At 38.1% G+C, this 21712-nt stretch overlaps 4 protein-coding genes across 8 annotated transcripts; 3 read left to right on the forward strand and 1 right to left on the reverse strand.

Moving 5' to 3' along the window:
• Positions 1–1519: 1519 nt before the first annotated feature.
• LOC141831932 (uncharacterized) lies at positions 1520–4136 on the forward strand. 2 transcript variants are annotated; one of them, XM_074719359.1, is made up of 2 exons: positions 1520–2761; positions 3817–4136. In XM_074719359.1, the coding sequence occupies exon 1, from the start codon at positions 1583–1585 to the stop codon at positions 2744–2746; it is 1164 nt and encodes a 387-aa protein (XP_074575460.1). In that variant the 5' UTR covers positions 1520–1582; the 3' UTR covers positions 2747–2761; positions 3817–4136. The 2 variants fall into 2 exon arrangements, with proteins under 2 accessions (XP_074575460.1, XP_074575459.1); XM_074719358.1 differs by having other exon boundaries at positions 1520–2742.
• Positions 4137–5294: 1158 nt separating this feature from the next.
• Positions 5295–8476, forward strand: LOC141831980 (protein FAR1-RELATED SEQUENCE 11-like). 2 transcript variants are annotated; one of them, XM_074719433.1, is made up of 4 exons: positions 5295–5964; positions 6046–7082; positions 7153–7602; positions 7666–8476. In XM_074719433.1, exons 2-4 carry the CDS (start codon positions 6054–6056, stop codon positions 8401–8403), a joined length of 2217 nt encoding a protein of 738 aa, XP_074575534.1. In that variant the 5' UTR covers positions 5295–5964; positions 6046–6053; the 3' UTR covers positions 8404–8476. The 2 variants fall into 2 exon arrangements, with proteins under 2 accessions (XP_074575534.1, XP_074575533.1); XM_074719432.1 differs by having other exon boundaries at positions 5295–5552; positions 5685–7082.
• Positions 8477–8765: 289 nt separating this feature from the next.
• On the forward strand, positions 8766–11143 carry LOC141832271 (photosynthetic NDH subunit of subcomplex B 3, chloroplastic). 2 transcript variants are annotated; one of them, XR_012602107.1, is made up of 7 exons: positions 8766–8954; positions 9067–9180; positions 9266–9319; positions 9935–9997; positions 10198–10257; positions 10340–10402; positions 10958–10999. XR_012602107.1 is itself a non-coding variant. In XM_074719765.1 (6 exons), the coding sequence occupies exons 1-6, from the start codon at positions 8766–8768 to the stop codon at positions 10991–10993; spliced, it is 519 nt and encodes a 172-aa protein (XP_074575866.1). In that variant the 3' UTR covers positions 10994–11143. The 2 variants fall into 2 exon arrangements, 1 of the variants encoding a protein (XP_074575866.1); XM_074719765.1 differs by lacking the exon at positions 10198–10257 and having other exon boundaries at positions 10958–11143.
• Positions 11144–11281: 138 nt separating this feature from the next.
• LOC141831755 (carbon catabolite repressor protein 4 homolog 6) lies at positions 11282–21712 on the reverse strand. Of its 2 annotated transcripts, none has more exons than XM_074719160.1 (15): positions 21576–21712; positions 20776–21463; positions 18407–18573; positions 17221–17286; positions 16939–16991; positions 16088–16169; positions 15919–15968; positions 15285–15375; positions 14645–14737; positions 14492–14524; positions 14307–14404; positions 13170–14235; positions 12699–12784; positions 11623–11707; positions 11282–11542 (listed from the first exon to the last, which is right to left on the reverse strand). In XM_074719160.1, the coding sequence occupies exons 1-15, from the start codon at positions 21645–21647 to the stop codon at positions 11474–11476; spliced, it is 2799 nt and encodes a 932-aa protein (XP_074575261.1). In that variant the 5' UTR covers positions 21648–21712; the 3' UTR covers positions 11282–11473. The 2 variants fall into 2 exon arrangements, with proteins under 2 accessions (XP_074575261.1, XP_074575260.1); XM_074719159.1 differs by having other exon boundaries at positions 16070–16169.

Below are 21712 nucleotides of genomic sequence, written 5' to 3' on the forward strand. Positions count from 1 at the left end.
CGGTGTCTCTCTCCCTATGGCCGACGAATCAGCGCGAGTTTCCGCCGTCGCCGGGTCGTCCTCAACCCGGAAGCGCCGAGGGCGGCCTCCCAGCGCTAAGAACAAGCCCAAGCGGGTCTCCGAAGTCATAATGAATCATTCAAGATTTGTTATTATTTTTTTATAGTAGATTATGTAAATATATATTAAAAATTAAATAGGGGTTAAAATTATGAAGTGATAAAACTTCTTTGGGTAATAAAATATCAATGGATATCGAAGTTATCAGACGGGTCTGTCCAAGGTAGGAGTGAGTATTCGATTAAAACGAACTGAACTGAACCGAACTGAATTAATTGAAAACTGAATAAATCCATTTTTTTCGAACCAACCGAACCAATCGAATTTTTTAATAAAAACCAAATAAACCGAACCGATATTTTATCGGTTAATTCGATTTTTGACCGAATTAACCGAATTAACCAATTTTTTAAAAATATTATGAATATTTTACTAATGAATTAAGGATTTATAAATTTATTTATTTAGAATTTATAAATTATTTTTTTAATTCGGTTTATTCGGTTTAACCGAATACTCATCCCTACCTTGGACAGGCCCGTCTGATAACTTCGATATCCATTGATATTTTATTACCCAAAGAAGTTTTATCACTTCATAATTTTAACCCCTATTTAATTTTTAATATATCTTTACATAATCTACTATAAAAAAATAATAACAAATTTTGAATGATTCATTAAAGTAAATTAATAAACTCTAATACATATGTTCTTAATTTATTAATATTTATAAAGAAAGACTATAAATTTTGTATGAATAATATTTATGAATTAAATTTATAAATTATGTTCATTAATAATTTTTTTTATGAGAGGTAATCCTTGTCACAACAGATTCCTGTCACAAATTTGTGACGAGAATCTGGACCGTTCGATTTTAAAATAGAAGATTAAATCCAGATCATCGCAATCACCCATTCAATTTACGGTCTGGATTTAATCTTAATTTTAAAATTTAACGGTCCAGATTTGTTGTGACAAATTTGTGATAGGAATTTGTTGTGACAAGAAACTTTTTTCTTTTTTTATTAAATTTGTAAATAAATAAAACTTTTAAAATAAATAAAAAATTTAAATATCATATCTAATAACTACTCAACTTAAAATAAACAAGTTTAAAATAATTTTAAAATTAAAATTAAAGTTTTATTAATATCTAAATGAATGAATTCAAATTTAAAAAAATAATTTTGAATAACTGTTTTAGTGGTTTAACTAATTTTAGATTTAATTTGACCTAATTCAGTTAATTTATTAAATAAACTTTAATAATATAAAGTTTGATTCGAGTCGGAGGTGGATAGATCAACCGGGCCATACAAAGTTCGGTTCAAATTGACTCGAGATTCGACCGGGCGGCTCACTCGGCTTAGATTCCCGAACCGGCTTCGTAAGGCGTTCGGCCGACTCGCGGTGGTTGGTCGGCGATAGACACCGGGTCGCCTCTCTATCTCATCTTTCCCGTTTAAAGCAAGCGTCGATGCGCCGATTAGGGTTGTAGAAGAGTAGGGATCCCGTCGATGGACGACTCCGACGACGATGCCGCCAATTCCCGGCCTCCTAAGCCTAGCACGTACCTTTCCTCCTCCAATCGCCCCAAACCCCCCTTCGGCGATACCTCGCCCCCTCCTCAGTTCGGCCGTCGCTACGCCGAGCCGGATGACAACGACGACGAAGAGGAGCAGCAGCAGAACTACCCAGATCGGCCTTCGGAAGACGAAGATGACGACGCGGGTGGTGGCCACCGCCGCGCCAGGGATTCCAGTGGTGAGGACGATGATTCCTCATCCGAAAGCCGTGGGAAGCGTCGGAGGATCGATAAGCTCGCTTTGAGGTTCGAATTTGCCCCGAGACTGCCCCCGCCGTCCGCGGCGCCCCCAACCAAAGCTCCCACCCGGACCTTGCCCCCTGAGTGGTCGGAAGATTCGACCTTTGTGCTCTTGGATGCCTGGGGTGATCGCTACGTTCAGAATGGACGGAAGAGTCTCCGAGCGGATCAGTGGAGCGAGGTGGGTAAGAAGGTTTTGCAGGCCTCCAAGATTCATCGGACGGACGCACAGTGCCGGAACCGGATTGATACCCTGAAGAAGAAATACAAAAAGGAGAAGGCAATTTTGACAGCGCATGGGAAATTTGGAAGCAAGTGGGTTTATTTCAAGAAGATGGATGCCTTGATGTCGCCACCATCGCCAGTACCATCAACAGGAAAGCAGTCGCTTCAGCTGCCTCCACCACCACCACCAAAGCTGCCTTATGGTGTTGATGCAGGAGAATATGTGTTTGCTAGATCCAGTGCCTATCAAGATCGTTGTAATGGTAACGGTAAGATGAGGGACAGTCCAGATAACAGTGGAAGTGAGGATTACTCTGATGGGTTCCCGCCAAAGAGGGAGAATGTATCAGAGAGTTCAGATTCTTCCTTTAGAATGCTTGCTGAGTCAATTAAGAAATTTGGGGAGATTTATGAAAAGATGGAAAATTACAAAAGGCAGCAGATGTCAGAGATTGAAAGGATGAGGAAGGAATTCCAAAGGGATTTGGAGGTGCAAAAAAGACAGATTTTGGAAAAAGCACAGGCAGAAATTGCTAAATTAAGTGAGGAACAGGGTGAAGAAGATGACGCTGAACACAGGGAGGACGACGAGGATGAAGATGATGGTTCTGCTGAGAATTTGAGCGGGTAGTGTGGCGTCACTTCTGTTGAGTTGATTTTCTTTTCCTGATTGGTTTTATTGCATTAGATCCTTTTTAATTTTCTGACAATACTTATTGCTGACCATTTGCTTGGAAAATAGATTATAGATTGCACCAATTTCTCCTAGAAATTTGAATTTTGCATGATCCAGATTACTTTAATGGTTAGCTTATATACTAATGGCTTTATAATAACATTTTTTTGTATGGCTTTATAATAACATTTTTTTGACTATGTTGCAACATGCATACATATGTTTTAGTCCACATTGAAACGAGAACTTTATCCCAAAACTATAACTATAACTTCCAGCCAAATGGAAGTTCCAACACTTTTTAATATTACTACACCCATTGGGACTAGAATGTTCAATGTAGCAGGGAGTTCTAGTTTCACTGGACATAGTAACATTAAAAGTGGTTCTTAATATGCTGATGAAGGGATTGATTCATTTGCGTGGGGACATTTGTAATTCATAGGGTATATTCGCATTCAAATTTTGGTAGTTTAATCTTATCAAATCCGTGTCAATTAGCTTATTATCGTCCATAAATCATAGAGCTCTATCTCCGACATATTAGCATACGAGAAGGAAGATCATCCATAAAGGGCATATAGCTAGCCCTTCACATGAATCCTATGGTTATATATTGTAATTGTTGATGCACATACTTCGACATTTATGACTGTTTATCATGGTATTTAATAATTGCATAAGCTACTTTTAAGCATCACTAGGATATGAGATCATGAAATCAAATGAATCTGGATTTTAGAAATGGAAATAGTTTCTTCTTATTTATGTCTTTTCTGGGACCAGAAGCTGATTTTCATTTTTGGAGAAGTTCTCTTCAATTTTGAGGCATGTTTAGTGGATTGAATTGTGTAGGACTTGGGCAATTTGGCATTTTCTTTAGAACTCGTCAACTTCTTTGCAGATTACTGTATTGATTAATTTCTGTAAGCTTTTAACCTTCAATTTTCTTTCACACTGTGTATTTGTTCGCAATTTTTTAGGTACAGATTGTTCTAGGCTTCTGATCCATTTTCTTCTTGTAGGGTTATATCTGCTTCCCTCTACCTTACTGCCTTTGTATGATAGATGAAGTGATTGCTTAGCTTCGATAGGCTATTGGGGATGGCTCTGTGTATCTACAAGTAAAGACTTACGACCAGATTTTCTGCTTCATTGTGGAATGTATTTTTATTTGGAAATAATTTAATCAAGTGCTAAGAATGGAGAACCACTCAGCCTTTGGTGGATAGTAAGCTTTGTATTTCTATCATGTTGTTAGCTAACTTAAGGCAATCTAGAGCTTATGGCAAACTGCCTGTAAACTTCTACATTTGCATTATTAATTATTTAAATAACTTTATCATCTCTCCTTGCATGCTGATGAAAGTTGAGTTCATAACTCTGCATTTTGTTTATTCTCAATGACCTGTTGCATGATCCTCATGAAATAATTTTCTGATTTGTCAACGGAATCCGATTCTTTCTTCGAGTATAACAGTGACAATGTATGTTTGGAATTTAGTTTCTCTGGTAAAAATTACAATCTCGGAAAATCTTACTGTCAAAAGGATTTTAAGAGTCTGATTCCTGCATCTGTGGCCATATCTAACATGATATTGTGATAGTTCTTTGTTGCTGAAAACTTCTATGTGCTGTTGGCCCAGTAGCATGGTAAAGCTTTGGTTTTGTTCGACTCATTTGCATCCCAAGTCTCAGAAAGAATTCAGTATCTGTGACAAGTAGCCGAATTACTGCAAGGAAGGATCTGAAGGTGAATTGTGCTTCGAAATAACACCAGTATCAGATGTATGAGGATGAGAATGAAAGAACAAAGCAGCAGTTAGTTCTATGCTTTTGCAGGTAAATGCATCATTTGCCAGCACTTCTGGTGACTTGAACAAACTAGCATCGCGCGCGACCCGGTAAGTAGCCGATAAGAAGTTATTACATTTGCCCTACTTATTCTGCCATTGAGCATTTCTTGCACTGGTAGATGCTAGACCAGATGTAGAAGTTCTTGAGGTTTTCGTGTGCCAGAAATCATGCAAGTTTTTGCCTTCAAATTGATATTATGATAGATGAATGTATTCTACACTTCCTATGATGTTTATGAATGATCTCGTTTGATCACTAGCACATGTTTTCTATACAAGTGTTTTTGAGTTCATGTGTGCCGATAAGCAAGAGGGCCACCGAGATGGTTGATCAGTCGACTGATTCTGTTCCTGTCTATACATAACTACTAAAAGGGGCATGTGTTCGCCAAAGCAAAGCCACAAAAATAGCAAAGAGTGTCTGTCTCTGCAACGGCAAAGGTTGAACCTCCTCTCCTCTCTTTCCTTTCCTCAAATATTCTTTCCTTCCATTTCCGGTGGTCCAAATCTTCATAGTTGAGTTTTCCTTCCATTTCCGCGGTGGTAAACACAGCGTAGTGATTTATCTTTTTATAAAAATCTTATAAGAAAACAGACACTAACACCGCTGTTCGCTATTCCCACTCCTCCACTGGCTTCGCCGCAGGCCCGCAGCTCCTTCCTCGCTATTTCATTTCTCACGCTGAGCCACGCCGAGGCCCAAATTGGGCGTCGGAATATCATCGTCGACCTCCCTCCTCACTTCACGCCGGCGATCCCGAGCTCCTCTTCCGGTTGCTAATCTGTCGCCTCTCTCGCCGCATGTCTCAAACCCTAACCCTAAGTCTCCACCCGATGCCCTCCCCAGCTGCTGGCTCGCTCAATGCGTCGCCATGATGATGGTCCTGGCATATCTATTCGCTCAGGTGATTCCTTGCCCTATTGTTAGAATGAAGCTTTTCCAGTGGTGTACTTGCTCTTACATTCCTGGTCTAACTCCGCGGATAGCGTGTTCTCTCGGTATGATTCTTCCGCATTTGTTCGGCGAAATCCGTCAGTTCTCTGGCGCTAAGCTGGTTTGGCGGGTCTGATGGTTGCCTGAAAGCTAGGGTTTGGAAACAGCAAGAAAGGGTTTTCCGCTATGCATAAGCATACATTTGCAGGATCGAATTTTCTATTTTAGGACTGAAACACATGAGTTGAAGGCAGCCACAACTTGATCAAGATGACGAGGTTGAGATCCCAAACCCTATGAAACCTGATCTGCATCTTGAACAGCATGCTGAAATTTGATCCCTTTGTTGATTGCACGCGTAGTTTGTAGCCTTTCGCTACTTTGTAAGGTCCCTGCACTTCCTATCTTTGTTTGATGTTCTTGTGCTACTTGATTACTCATCCATGTGCTCTGCAAACCTGAAGAATTAAGAATGACAAAAAGCTCATTGAAGAACAATGGCTGCCTTACACCAAGGCAGTATTGTCCATGTGGAGATCAGCAGTGTTACATAAGAACCGTCAAGGAAGACGAAGATATCTCAGCGGAATCGGCAGCTATTGCAGAGTCGAACCTTGTGCAGATAAGGGAGTATAATACTTCTGATGCCACTACGGTGGAGATGCCTTATGTAGGACAGTCTTTTCGAACCGATGATGAAGCTCAGGAATATTATACCAACTTTGCCAGGAAGAGTGGCTTTGCTACCCGGCGAGAGCGCTCAAAGGGAAATCAGGCACATCCACTTGGAGTTTATAAGCGGGAACTTGTCTGCCATCGGGCCGGAGTTCCTCTTCCCCGGAAGACTGCAGAGCTCAAACGTCAAAGGAACAAGAAATCGTCGCGCTGCAAGTGTGAAGCACAGATGATCATCAAGAAGAATGTTTCAAAGGGTACAAGCTGTTGGATAGTCGTCCATTTTAGTAATGACCATAACCATGAGTTGTTGGACAGCGAGGAAGTTCGGCATCTTCCTGCCTACCGGACGATACCTCCCGCTGTTCGTGAGCGCATTTTGGTTCTAGCAAAAGCCGGTTGCACTGTGAATCTTACGATGAGGGCACTTGAGATGGAAAGAGGGGTAAAGCCGGGTCAGTTATCCTTCACAGAAAGGGACTTGAGAAACTTTCTTCAAGCCTCCAAGAACATCGATCGCGATACCGAAGGATCAGAACTTCTTAAGGCCTGCACAAACATGAAGGACAAGAACCCAGATTTTCGTTACGAGTACACTTTGGATACAAATAACAAGCTTGAGCATATTGCCTGGTCATATCCTGATGCTATTCATGCATACAAGGTCTTTGGAGATGTGGTTATTTTTGACATAACCTACCGATTGTATGCTTACGATAGGCCTTTCGGAGTATGGTTTGGCGTCGACAATTATGGTAATCTCATATTTTTCGGTTGTGTTCTATTGCAAGACGAAAGATCAGCTTCACTGAGATGGGCCTTCCAGGTGTGTTCTTCTACTCATTTTGTTATTTCCCTTTGCATTCTGTTAACATGTTAATGCTTTTATTTCGCAGTCGTTCTTTAGCCTTATGGACGGTAAGTTACCGCAAACAATATTGACGGATTTTGACTTGGTATTGAGAGAGGCTGTGATGAATGAATTGCCAAACATCAAACATGTTTTCGGCATTTGGTATGTCTCACAAAGATTATCATGCTGGTTTTCTACCCTACTTGGATCGCAATACAACTCTTTTGTGAATGCCTTTCATCAAGTTTATAACTTGGAAACTGAGACTGAGTTCATGCACCAGTGGTCTCACATGGTTAATGAGTTTGGATTAGCATCCGATCGACATATAGCCATGCTATCACTTTATCAGTCTTACTGGGCATTGCCGTGCTTGCGCGGTTGGTTTCTCGGGAGTTTGTCGACAGGTTCTTGTTCTTCAGCATCATCTATCAAGTCATTCTTCAAAGCATTTCTGAATGCACAAGCCCGTCTAAAAGATTTTGTGCATCAGGTATTGCAGTATCATCTTAGTTGCGATTTTCGAAAACTATGACAACACGACGCTCTTTTGTAGGTGAGAATTGCGATCGAATTGCTGGATCAAGCCGGAGAGGAAGCAACGATGAGGCAGAATTATCAGAACATCAAGATCAAAACATGCATGCCCATTGAAGAACATGCTCTCGGCATACTCACACCTTATGCATTCAATATGTTTCAGAAAGAACTAGTATCGTCGACACAGTTTGCGGTTTATGAGTCGCAGCCGGAGACATACCTCGTTCGCCATCGATTGAGCACAGACGGAGGCCATATGGTGCACTCTTTTCCCTCGGAGCAACGGTTACACTGCAGTTGCAAGGAGTTCGAGTCCTCTGGGATCTTATGCAAGCATGCTCTTCGAGTGCTCTCTTTGAAGAACTGTTTCATGTTGCCGGATAAGTATCTGCCAATGTGTTGGCGACGCAAAAGCTCCTTGTTTCCGAAGAGCACGGGCTACCAATATCGGTCCCAAGCTTTGCGCTCCCTTTCGTCTATCATAATACAAGAGTCATCCACGGTGAAAGAACGCTTCACTTACGTGCAATGGCACATGAGTAAGCTCCTTAACCATGTGAGGACCATGCCGACATTCGATGAAGCTACCTCACAAACGGAAACCGTGGAATCGATCGATACAACAGTCGGCTACCAAAGGTCTAGAGCAAGACCAAGACAAGCAAAGAGTGCTGTCGAAATGCCAAAGGATAGACGAGAACTATTGGATTCGCAAGCATTCCCTGAAACATTCGACTTGTCGGAATTACCTTAGCCGATGATGATTGTTTGTAATCTTTTGTTATATATATGGGTCATACGTACTACAAGTCTATTTGTATGAATCAATCAATGGTAATTTTTTGCTTACATATTTATTCATAAATTAGAAGAGAAAATTTTAAAGAGTTTTAATATATATAATATAATAATTATAAAAAGTATTTTAAAAAATAAATTGTTTTATATTTGAATTTGAATTTGAATTTGAATGGTTAGCGTCGCATTTGAAGGAGCGATGACGTGTGCTGTACTCCTCGTCCACACGCTCCGCATCGAGAAGCTTCGCGAGAATTCCACCGCCATCGAGGGCCTATTTATTTCGATCAGATCCGATCTGCTTCTCTGCGAGGAGTCATGGCCGCTGCGAGTTCCTTTCCTTCTCTGTTCCCCAGATCGAGCCCTCCTTCCGGATCGCCAGCTCGCTTCTCGTCTCAGCCGCGGGGGAAGCTCTCCTTGATCCCTCGCGCGGCTACTCCCTCCTCGAACCCCTCGCCGCCGGTGACGGTGGAGCCTCTTCCCCAGATCGAGCTCGAGTTTTTCGGAGTAAGTCCAACTTCACCTCCCTCTACTCCGCTCCGCGATTCCTTCGTTGATTTTTAACCTAAATCCGTGATGATTGGGTTTGCTTGCATCTGTTTGTTGTTGTTGTTCGTAGCCTAAACCAGGGCCCGATGGAGCATACCCAGTCGACAAGGCGACCGCGATCAGTGGAGAGAAGCTTCTCCGCAACATTATGCTCGACAATAAGATCGAGCTCTACGCCGCCTATGTACGTGTCCGGATCTTGCTTCCTACCATCGATAGATCAATAAATTCTCCCATTGACAGATTCGCTGAACTGGTGACTTATCTAGGGGAAGGTGATGAACTGTGGAGGCGGCGGGAGCTGTGGCACTTGCATTGTGGAGGTAACGACCTATACAATGTATTTGTTCTTCTCATATTCATGTGCATAGATGTTCAAATGTTGGTGTGAATTAATCAAATAAACTGGATTAGGATACAACCTGATACAACTTTTCTAAGCGTTACATGTCTAGAATTCCTGGGATCATTCATATGTTTCAACTTCAAGGGGATGATTGACTAGCTAAAATAATTATTCTTTCTTTTTCAACTCAGGATTCACTGATATAGTCTACCATATGTGATACAATTATGCATTGTTCATACTTGTTCTTAAATTTAGATTTCTAATAATGCTGTTCATAGAATCCTTTGGATGCCTTGTAGTAAAGGTCATTCTGCATTTTAGTAAGCATCGCTGGATCCACAAGTGGAGGAGATGATTCCAGCATGAATCACTAATTGCTCATCCTAACTCTTCATTCATACAAAAAGCCAGCAGAACTATTTCTATCGAAGTTGTACTAGATCATAGAATTTTTCTCCAAGAATCTTGTCAAATTTCTGACGCACAAGAAAACATCAGTTTCAATCTAATAATAAATACATATGAAGTGTTTTGTGATGCTATACATACTTGCGTATGATCGCTATTCTGGTTTTGAACAATGCTGCAGATTCTTGATGGCGAGGAGCTTCTTAATGAGAGAACAAACACTGAAAAGCGATATCTGAATAATGTGAGTCATTTTTTTTTTAGCATTCTCGTTGATTTTCAATTGTCTATTTTGTAATGACATATTATTATTATTATTATTTTGTACAATATGTTTCCTCGAGCAGTTTGTAGTACCTCCACGTATTGATCTTAACATTCTTATTATATCGTCAAGTGATTGATGAAAAAAATTATCGCAATGTTTTTTGTGAATCTTTAAAGAGAGCAATCTGAAGCCTGCGACGCCTTCTCGACTTTCAACATTGTGCAAAATGCTCATGGGTGGATTTCTTTCTCTTTTATTTAGTATTTGAAATAGTAATTCATGCATTAACATATTGTTATGTTCTTATGATAACCACAGAAACCTGAATCTTGGAGGCTCGCCTGTCAAACTATTGTTGGGAGCAAGGAGAACTCGGGCAAGGTATGCTGCATGATAAATTTTACCATCGCTTCAATTAGTGTATATATAAGGGGTTTCATTTCGTTCAAAACTAAACAATCAAATCAAGATAAAGAGTTCGATTGGGTTTCTAGAAATTATAATAATATCTGAGCTGAATCAAGATTTTGAGTGGTTAAGTCGTAAACCAAACCACACTGAAAAATCGAAATAATCTACTTTAAATAATAAGGTGTATATTTCCAATAGAAATTTGTTGACTAAATTAAGATTCTTGAACTATATATATGCATATTAAAAAAAAATCAGTTAAATGTATGTGTATGATTTTTGAAATCGCGGTTTGAAAGACACTTTAATAGTTGGAGAAAGATTTTAGCTCAAATTAAACTTCGTTAAACTTTTTTAAATGGTTCAATTATTCTTAAAAAAAAGTAGCGTAGAAAATTTTAGATTTTATCCTGGTACGCTGTATAGTGAAATCCATCCGTAAGACGGAATGTGAATTTTATTCTTTGGATATGCGTGATGATTCCCTGATTGCCGACGCCTAACGTTCATTAGTTTTGCCTTCAGGTTGCTGTTCAAAGAATGCCCCAGTGGAAAAAGTAATTTAGCACAGCGCAAATGATTTTTAATTTTTTTTTCCTAAGCAACGACATTGTTTCCTTTTCCGGTAAAATCGTACAGCAAGCTGTGCATATATTGTATATTGAAAATGAAAATTAAATAAAAAATCAACCAAATTAATTAGTTGAGGTATATTTTGTCTGAAGTTACTTTTCAGTTTTGATATGATTTTTAATAATAGAAATCATGCAATTGTCATTTAGCCCTTCAAATTCAGAATTGCAGAAGGTTTTTTTCTAGCAAAAATAATAGCAATCAAAATTCCCTATAAAATGCAATATCGTAACCATAATAAAAAGCCCCTACAAAAAAACACGATTACATTCTTTCCAACAATTAAACTGGTAGGCAATGCTTTTGTAGCTATATTCTTAAACTGCAAAGCCAGGAAAAAAATTGCCATGAACAATGACCGCCAAGAAAATTAATACAGAGCCTGGCCATAAATTTCAAAAGGCAAATTTATTTGGTTGAAGAAGCTTTAGTAAATGCTAATTCGCAAGCCAAGGCAACATGATCGCTTCCCCATTTCTAAAAACGATTAAACAAATAATCAGTGCTCTATTTCCAATAGATTCACTGGAAAATGGTCAGACGGGATCCAACTTTACCTTGGTCGGGAAACCATGTGTCTGTCGTAGAACATGTTTAGGGAGCGTATCAAGCACTTTGGCTGTCTGAAGACCTTCAGAAGACCTGCGGAGTGTTATCCATTAGCAAAATGAAAACATTCCATATATTTTGCTTATCCATGAAAGAGAGATTTCACGGTCCTACAAAAGCTACAATGGTAACTATTTTTTTTTATAATCCAGTATTAACTTCTTTTGAACCAACTAATCTCGTAAATGACAAATCTAATTCAATGAAAGTTTGCTATCGTTCCAGAGTAAATCGGAAAGTATAGACGGTGTATCATTCCGCAACTAACATTCCAAGATTAATTTTCCCACCGGAGGAAGTTATTCCGTGGCTACAATGCATAACTAGTACCATATATACATTACAGTTATGTAAATCTATGGGTACTCCTTGCGTATGAAATTGCTTTGACCCAATTAGATTCAATGACATAAAACAAGAAACTTGCCATTTGGAGACAAAATTGACAATAGTCAATGTGGACTCAACACTTAGCATGACTATGATGCTCCATGATGATTTAGAAATTGTCGTATGACAACTTATTCCTCATTTTATTTCAATTTTTAATGGATTGACTTAGACATGAACCTATTACTACATCGATCACATCAACTTACTCAAATTGTACTATTATGATGACAAATTGAATATTATGTTATTTTCCAGATTTCTGGATAACAAAACTTTTTTTTAACAATTTATCATTTTTTATCTGAACCTTACGGTTCATAATTTGAAAATTCACCAAATCAATTAATAGTGTACAAACACAACTAAGTACTAGTGTTCTAGCCTAAGAACATGTTTGCCCCTACAGGTTGTAGTGGAATTGGTACTTGGATGGTAGAATTGTCACACAACAATGTATCAAATGTTGTGGCACCCACGTGACTAAATTCTCTACCAAGATTTTACCACATTATTATGCTTAGATTGATATTTTTTAAAAAAAGGACACATAGGTAGAAATGTAAATATCCTTTGTTATGTAAAAATTGGCAAACGTGGTAAGAAAAACACACACAAAAAGGGAGATGATTACCATATATAGTCTACTGTGCCCATAAATTGCCTGTTGTAACTGGTTACCTGGGGTTCTCTGGAAGGTCCCTTTGTACCTGCATAGTCCTATCGAAAAGAAAAGAAAAGAAGAATTTTATTCTCTCAGACTTGAACAAAATTATATCAATGGACTGAAACTTGCATTTGCATGTATCTGGATTACTTGATCATTATAGGTATGTTAAACCTGCCACGCTTTGTAGAGATGAAGAACTAAGCACTAACTTTGGATCCAAAAACAAAAACTTTAGCTAATGTGATAAAATGTAATTCAAGTGTTCCTTGTGATCAAACTCCTTACAGAAAATTCAAGAGAATAAAGTTCATTAAGCTTAAGCAGAAATAGTTGGGAGTAATATAGCTTGGTGATGACAGTTGATGATGAAGGGAAATTATTGAATCTTTTGAGTAGAAGAGTTGAAATGCCAAAGAAAAAGAGTAAACCATTTACCTCTACGTCAGTGTACACACTCCTCAGTTTCAAACTGTGCTCAAGATAAGTGCAATCTGTACTTCCTGATGCAATTTCAATTTCCACAGGGGTCCATGAATATGGATCGTAAGAATGCTTATCAGAATCATCAACCAATGAACATGAATTATTGGCAGATTCTTTCCAAGCTTCAATCCTTGATGGATCCAAAACCGGATCATCACCGAAATGGCTTACCTCATCAGTCCCCAAAAGTTCTCTGAAAAAGTTTGGGTCGGAATTATCCTCTAAATCAAAGGTATCTCTCAATGTATCGGCCACATCACCCACAGTGTTGTGATTTTTTAAATCATTGCTGCCAAGATTCACTTTAGAATCAAAATCTGACAGATTGACCGTTTCTGAAATTGATTGTTTAGGTTGACAGCATGCGCTGATTGCATTGTCAGATATGGCAGGGACTGATACCGAAATCACATCTGATGAGGATACCTTCACTGAAACATCATCATTGAGTACATTTTCAGAACCAGATCTCCAGATGTTAGTGTCACTCCATGGAGCTACACTGTGGTTACAGCCCTCTTGTATTTTGTTATGATCAAAGGCATCATGATAGGAAATACCAGCTGCAGCAGCTATTTGCTTTCGCGAATTGAATAGCTCTTCATTTTGAAATGATGATGACTCACAACCACCATCCAAATGATGGGTCAGAATTTGTTCTGAATGAGGGAACTCTGAAGACCTTCCACTTCCAGCAGCTGATTGATTAATGTTGGAAACTTTTGAAGTGGATCCTTGAATACGTTGCTCATTGCATCTGCGAGAATCAGTATCACGTTGTACAATACTAGAATCAGCAGAACAAGAGTCAGTACACAAGGTTTTTCCTTCGCCTATTTGGTTTGCAGGTACTTCAGGTGTTTTGTTCGTCCTATAAAACATTTGATTGTCAGAGCAAAGCTGAGATACATTTAGCGGGTTATTGTCATTTTGAGGCAGGCTTTCAGTAAGATCATTTTCTGCTTTAGTTTGAGGTTCGCAATTACCCTCAGTACCTACACTCATAAAGGGCTGAGCCCTGTAACAGATTATCAACATTTTGATTCACTAGCAAAGGTAAAACGTATGACTTAATAGAATATCAGTTACCTAGTGAGTGGTGCGGGGCCAGTGTATAACCTTGAAGAAGAAATATGTGCAGAATATTGTCCAGATATCTGATCCTTGGCAAGTCCAGAAAGATTTAGCTGCAAATTGGATAATCAAAATGAAAAGAATTAACAAAAGAGTATCAACTCTGTAGCTCCTGGTAGATATCCACTATAAAAAAGTACCTTTTGCTCGGCTATAAAGTCATAAAGTGGACTCTGAAAAAGAACAAAAAGGACAAGAATGGAATAAAAAACAGCAAAAAAGAAACATTTACACTAATTAAGGAAAAGCACTCTCATTGAGGATGAGAGTAGAACGATAATTAAGCAACAAACCTCAGGTGTAGAATTGAAATCTCCACAAACAACAACAGGCGCATCATTCCAGTTCTTAGAAATGGCGTGAGCTCGATGAAGGAGCGTCCTTACCTGTTCACCAACAGGCATCAACCAATACAAGTATGTTTATTCTGTGCTCTTTATGATATGAAGAGTTAAATATTCAATAAAATGCCTGGACAAATCAAAATAACTTTCGAATTAAAGTACAGTTATGTTAGTTCCATCAACTACAATCACATACAATTTGTCTTAATTTCCACAAGCAGTTCTTATGTGCAAATGAACATAACTGGACGATTGATGAAAAAATCTCACTAAAATACACAATGTTAATTTCTGTCCTTTAATAAAAGTAATATTGTGATAAAAATGGGTAGATATATGTGCAGATGAACATAACTGGATGATGGACAAAAAATTTTCACTAAATATATAATGTTATTGTCTGTCCCTTACTACAAGTAATATTGTGATGAAAAAGGATAGATATGAAATGCATTAATAATAACTGAAAATAAATGTGACAGGACAAAAAAAAATGAAAATATCTTTATGAGAAATTTTACAGTCTCGCAGTACCAGGTTTATGTTCTTAATTAAATGACTTAACATGGATAGAGGATATACAATATACCTGACCGAGCTTGATCTCTCCTCTCTTGGGATTGTAAAGAACATGGATATTACATACCACAATTAGACTAGCTCCACTTGATTGCTCTGAGCTGCAAAAACAAATAAATATTATATGCACTGATCAATACATAGTAAAAGCAACTAGAAATAGAAGAATAAATGTCAAACTGTGAAAAGAAGAAAGTATAATATAGAGCGGAACATCATTCACTGGACTACCAAGAACGCACAGTATGTTCCAAAATATATTTATCAGAAAGTAGACAAAGGGAAATCATTTCATGAATTTGAGCAGGATATAAAAAACACACGGACAGAAACTGGTTGTGAAGAATAGTTAGAGTACAGCCGCATGAGGTTCTAGTGCTCAAAAGATCAGTCAAGTGTTTGAAGGGCTTGAATTTGTTCGGGTTCACATTATGACCAGAGCAACCTTACCATTTCACCAAAGTTGTACACTTCATGGTAAAGAATGATGAATCAGAATACAAAACTGAAAGAAAAAATAAAACACATGTACAACACTGCCAAATACCAGCGAGTATAACAACACTAACAATTGTGAAAAAATATATTAAAATAAACCATACCGGCAGAAATGTACAATGTAAGACTAGCTAAGTAAATGATACCTTTTAGAAAAAGATGCAGTTTCATTATCAGCATGGCTTATGATCCTTGACTGGCAAATTAAAAAAAAAAAAAGATAATTAAACATAATTGAATATTGATATCAACTGAAAAATCAAAATCAGTAAACAGAGTATAAATGTGGATCTTAACTAAACCATTAGGACCTACTTCCAGTACACAAATCTGAGCAACATTATCTCTAAGCCCAAGTTTATTGAACTCAATTGACTCCTCATACTTCAACACAAATCTGATTCAGTATAAAACAATAAGGAGAATATTAATACAATGTTCCAAATGCCAAATAAGTATTAACAGCATAATAAAATATTTAGAAGATTGATACTGTGTATTAACAGCGAATTAAAACTATGTATATCCATCTGATACAAAAGAAAAAAGTCATTAACCATACGTAGACAATTGGAAAATATATATATAAAGATTCCAATTGAACAATAGATCCTAGATCATGCATTAAAGATTAGTGTAGATGAAGAAATACATGATTAATTTGTTGTTGGTTAATGTTGGCTTAGAAGCTACACCATAAAAGTTCACATTATTAAGTTCTAACTGGATGAAAATATATTTCGATCATATAAGTGCATTCTATTACTATATGTCCTGTTACAAAGCTAGAATTACCATGAATCATATACGGCAATGAAAAAGGGAAGGAGATATTAACTAGAATATTGAAATTTTTTTTCATGCTTTCATTTCAAGGCCAAGCGTGCCCATTGATCACACCATAGAAAGAAGAGGTGACAAGAAGACAGGTAAAGAAGTATTGTAAAAGTGCAATTGCAAGATCATCACACGCTCTATGCAGGAAAAGCATCTCCCTTGTCTTTCGTAAACTAGAGTGGTTGGTATTCGAATCCCCACATCTCCCTTACAGGAAAGAAATATTCTAATAATTGCAAAAACATTAAAGAAAGCATAGAAACTAACAAACTAATATAGTTTAAATGTGTGACAAAAACAATGAAACTAAGAGTTACAAGTGATCATGCCTGTTAGTTCTCCAAAATATGGCACATCCATCTACTGCATTTCCAGTTCGCATCTGATAATCAATCAAAATATCATTAAAAATGATAGAAGCAATAATCAGAATGTCTCTTCATTTTTTTACATGCACTCTTTGTATTTCTAGGATGACCAGCCAAGTAGTACAATCGCTCCAAAAAAAACAATAAACTAAAATAATATACTATGCATCAATGCATGAACCATTGAGTTGTGATACGAAGGCAATATTTTATGCAAAACCAGGGTAAGACAAGCATAACAACCTTCCAAACACCAGTATATCCTTGAGTTGAAAGTTGTTCTTCCAGATCATGAAATCTGTCAACTTCCTGAAAAGAATATTGAAATAAATTACCCGTGCATTAGAGCATACTTATGTGTTAGTCATAGGAAAAGAAGGTGAAAGTGGTTCAAACAAACAACAATCAAGCCCAATCCAAGAACAACTCAAGCAGTTTAAAGAAAAAGAATTACATTCTTAAATGTAATATTTGCAAACCAGGTATTTTTAGTACTTCATGACACAATCACATATCCACATGACAACAACAAAATCAATCAAAGAAAAGTAAGTGGCAACACAAAAAAAACAAAGAAGAAGATGCTGAAAAGTTCTGTCGACACATTGTATAACCATCTATCAGGTATATGTCACCTATAGAAACAGGAAATAAAGAACATCTACAGAACTTCAAAACTAGAGATTGCAAAACCATTTCAAAAGTCATCTAATACTAAGGATAAGAAATATGTTAAAAACCAATAAAAATTAATGATAATGCAGTTGAAAGACAAAGATGTATATGTATTTAAAAGTAACTATAATAAATGGTTATATGACATCCTTTCAGAGATGATATATGACTACCTTATTCCAAAAGGTAATGCTGTTTATATTAGCCATATGACGTTATGTAACCCCTGTCCCAACCTGACCTGACTGAGGCCATTTAGCCAAGCCATATAGCACGAACAGGACAATGGTTGAACCAAAAAGTCACAATGCGGTGTGGCAAAGAATCTTTTTGCCTTGTCCCATCTCACCTCACTTGTGCAGCTTATAATTAATTTATGATATATATTTTCCAAATAATTTTTTTTTATCATGTATTTTACTATTATGCCCTCAATCTGATTGGCATGTGAAGCAAGGTGGAGGATGGGGCCCCTCTTGTTATATGAGAGAGATGGAAATTGAAAAACTCACTCCACCCCACCCCGCCCTGCCACTATCTCTAATTGTTGGTCTCACAAAAATGAATAACCTATAGTGGTTTCTCTCAAGCAAAGCAAGAAAGTTCATAACAAATTATTTTCTGTTGTCCAAGTATAAGGAGAACAATCACCAAAAACTAACCTTTATGAGCAATTGAGCATAGAAAGGCCAAAAAAAAAGATTGCAACATAAAACCCTCTTAATCTAAACATGATTTAGAGTCAACAATGTACCTGAAGACACATTATGTCTGGGGTCCATAGTCGAAATTCTATAAGTAATCTTCTCTTTCGCCATTCCCAATCCAAAATGTATTGTGGTATATGAAAATAAAGCTTGGACCTATGATCTCTGGCAAGGTAGTCCGCAAGGATATTATAAGAGAGCACTACAAACCGCTCTGGTAGAATAATAAATTTAGTAAGAGAATACAACAAACCAAAGGTTAACTTGTACCCCTAGAAAAAAAATGCAGAATTGTTGATATAACAAATCTTAAAACCCACATACTTTCTTAGGACAAACATATATAGAGATTTTTAGAATGATTTCATGGATGGCAACTATTTCAAAACAATGAATTGAAGCAAAGATTTTGAGTAGGTAATGATTAGAATCTTTAAGAACAGATCGAAGTATCAACAACATGTAGCATTCAGGACAAAACCTTGAGCTCTAATGAGCAAATGAACATTAATAAAGGCTTTCATTCAAGTTTGACGTATGGGAATTTGATGCAAAAGTTCATTTGCTCATTTGGATATGCACATGTTACAACTATCTTGCATATATCTAGCTCTTAGAACAAATTACAACTATTTTGCATATATCTAGCTCTGGATTTGGATATGCACATGTTATTCTACAAGTATCAGTTTAAAACACGAAAAATTTTAGTTGGAAAGTTAATTGCCGAAGAATGTCTTTTTATGTAATATGCATTCTTATTCATGTTTAGACTTAGAAAATAAGCCTATTTAATGGAATGATTTTGGTGCAAACTTTGCAAATAAAGCATACATATAGACTTTTCTAGAATCGATGAATAACTAGAAATTGCAACTGACTCCTAGGGTTGAGACTAGCATCAACCTGGCTAGAATCCACCCCATTGACATTAACCTTACAAGCAAAGAGAGAAGGGGTTGCTAATAGAATTTTCTGCCTCACCAAGTCTCACCCTGTCAAACTCTATTTACACGCCTAAAATCTAATGTTAACTTTTGTACTTAAACCTCTAAAAAAATAGTACTTCATATATTTTCTTGCAGCAAGCTAGGGTGGAATGCAAAATAAGATTGCTTTACCATATCAACCATGGCCCACCTCATTTTTTGCAGTGTAGATTACTAAATTAATCTCAGCACAAGCTATTGCCATGATAAGTCACACCATGCAACCTTGCAGAAGGTTGACTAAGAAAGATGAAAGTTTGATACTATCAATTGGATTCCATGTCTAGGAGACTACTTAGTAGTGATGTATTCAGCAAATTTATGAAGGACAAGGTAATTTTTGTGAGACTTCCACTGAATCAGAAAAATTAAAAGTTTTATTTCGACGTTGCCAAAAAAAAAGGAGGGGGGGGGGGGGGGGGGGGGTGGGGTGGGATGGTCTTATTGATATGATAAAGGTAGTGTATCTTAAATACTAGTTTTATTGAGAACTACATGAAGTGTTGACAATTAGCTACTAGCATTTAATTTTATCGAAAATCAACTTTACTGTTTTTTTCACATATAGCCAATGTAAACTTGTTAGTCATTTTAAGCTAAACGCTATGGTTTGTCCAATTTACTGAAAAGAGTATTTCAATAAAATGTAATTGAGCTAGGATTACATATAAAGTTGAATTATATAGGAAGCTTTGAAATTAAAGTGCTATGCAAGAACAATAGTAAATGTATACACACACATATATATATAAAGGCAATATTAAGAGAAGAATGAGGGAACAATTAGGATGGATTGATAAATGCTACTTGTGAAGAATATATATATATAACTGCCTTTATAAATTGATGACAAAGAAAGATAGATGAGTGCTTCATCCATAAAGAGAATTCTCTTTTCCACTAGAAAAATAAATGAGTGAGACTTAGACTACTAGAAATATGATGAATTAATTTAAGTAAACCGGTTTATTGCCAATTATTCAAAATCAACTATATAAACTGTATCCCACAGTGAGTTCACTAGAACGTGATTTAGATGGGATTGATGACTGACATTCCCGTGGATGGATCATGCATTATGTTTAGCCTCTTCATGTAATTTGACCTTTCTCAAAGAAATGAAATGTATATAGCTTCACTACTTTGTTGAGCCAATTCCTTCGAAATATTGCCCATGATAGTAGTCCATTATGAATTTCATGTTTCTATTTTCTTCACACACAGAATCTCTGTTCCTGCCCAGCTTGAGAGGGCAAAATTAATGGTCACAACTCAGATGGCTAGTTTCTACACAATTTCCTTTCCAAGTCTGAAATGATAAGTGGCTAAGCTAAGTCGTGAAACAAAAGAAACATGAAACAAAAATAATAAAATCAAGCAAAATTTACTGCATAGGATCTGCACAATAAAGAAAGGAATTGAATTACCACATTCAGGAGGTGGTTGTGAGGAGCAGAAGCTCCATGTCCTATAATCTACCGGCCTATAAGGCGGACCTGGTTGGTGTGCCTGTGTGGGATAGGCAACAGGAGAAGTGTTGAAAGACGATTGAGGACCAAACGGGGTGGAAGGAGGATTGTGAGACGGCGGAGGATGGCCATAAAATGGAGCAGGAGTCCTTATTATCTGCGAAGGACTGCAGGAAGGATGGGGAGGACCATAGTAAGGCACGGACGGAAACGCCGGCTGGTGATGAGATGGATGATGACGTCCATCGGACGGTGGCTGCCACTGGCCATGGGATTGCGCCCTCGCGGTGCCATAAAATGGAGCAGGAGTCTTTATTATCTGCGAAGGACTGCAGGAAGGATGGGGAGGACCATAGTCAGGCACAGACGGAAACGCCGGCTGGTGATGAGATGGATGATGACGTCCATAGGACGGCGGCTGCCACTGACCATGGGATTGCGCCCCAGCACCGCGAGGGCGCCAAGAGCCGCTAGCGCCGCTCCGCCAACGCCGAAGATTCTCATTAGCCTCCCGAACGGTCCCGATGGGTGAATCCCCGCTGACGAACGAGGACCCAGCAACACCTTCCTGGGCCACAGCAGCTGCATCCGGAGGCGGAGGCGCTAGGTCACAATAACCGCGTTGCCACTGATTACGCGCCGGAACCTGCGGCAAGCAAAGAACTGGATCGGGATTCTATTCGAGCGCGAAGTAATTCTTCCACAACCTAGATCGACGGCAGATCCACGGATAGGATGGGCAGGAAGGGTTTGCTTACCTTCTTAAAGCGGGAGGAGGAAGACATGGCGGTGCAGGAGTTGGCGGCTTGAAGAGGAAGAGGAAATCGCATGGCTACCGTGCCCGGCACTTGCTCGCAGGGCCGCAGCTATGGATGGTGGCGCCGGTGGAGAAGAC

The sequence above is a fragment of the Curcuma longa genome, chromosome 7 (assembly GCF_044706935.1).
Source record: "Curcuma longa cultivar G26 ecotype Majalengka, Jawa Barat chromosome 7, ITB_CL_G26_1.1, whole genome shotgun sequence".
In the NCBI taxonomy this organism is placed as follows: Eukaryota; Viridiplantae; Streptophyta; class Magnoliopsida; order Zingiberales; family Zingiberaceae; genus Curcuma; species Curcuma longa.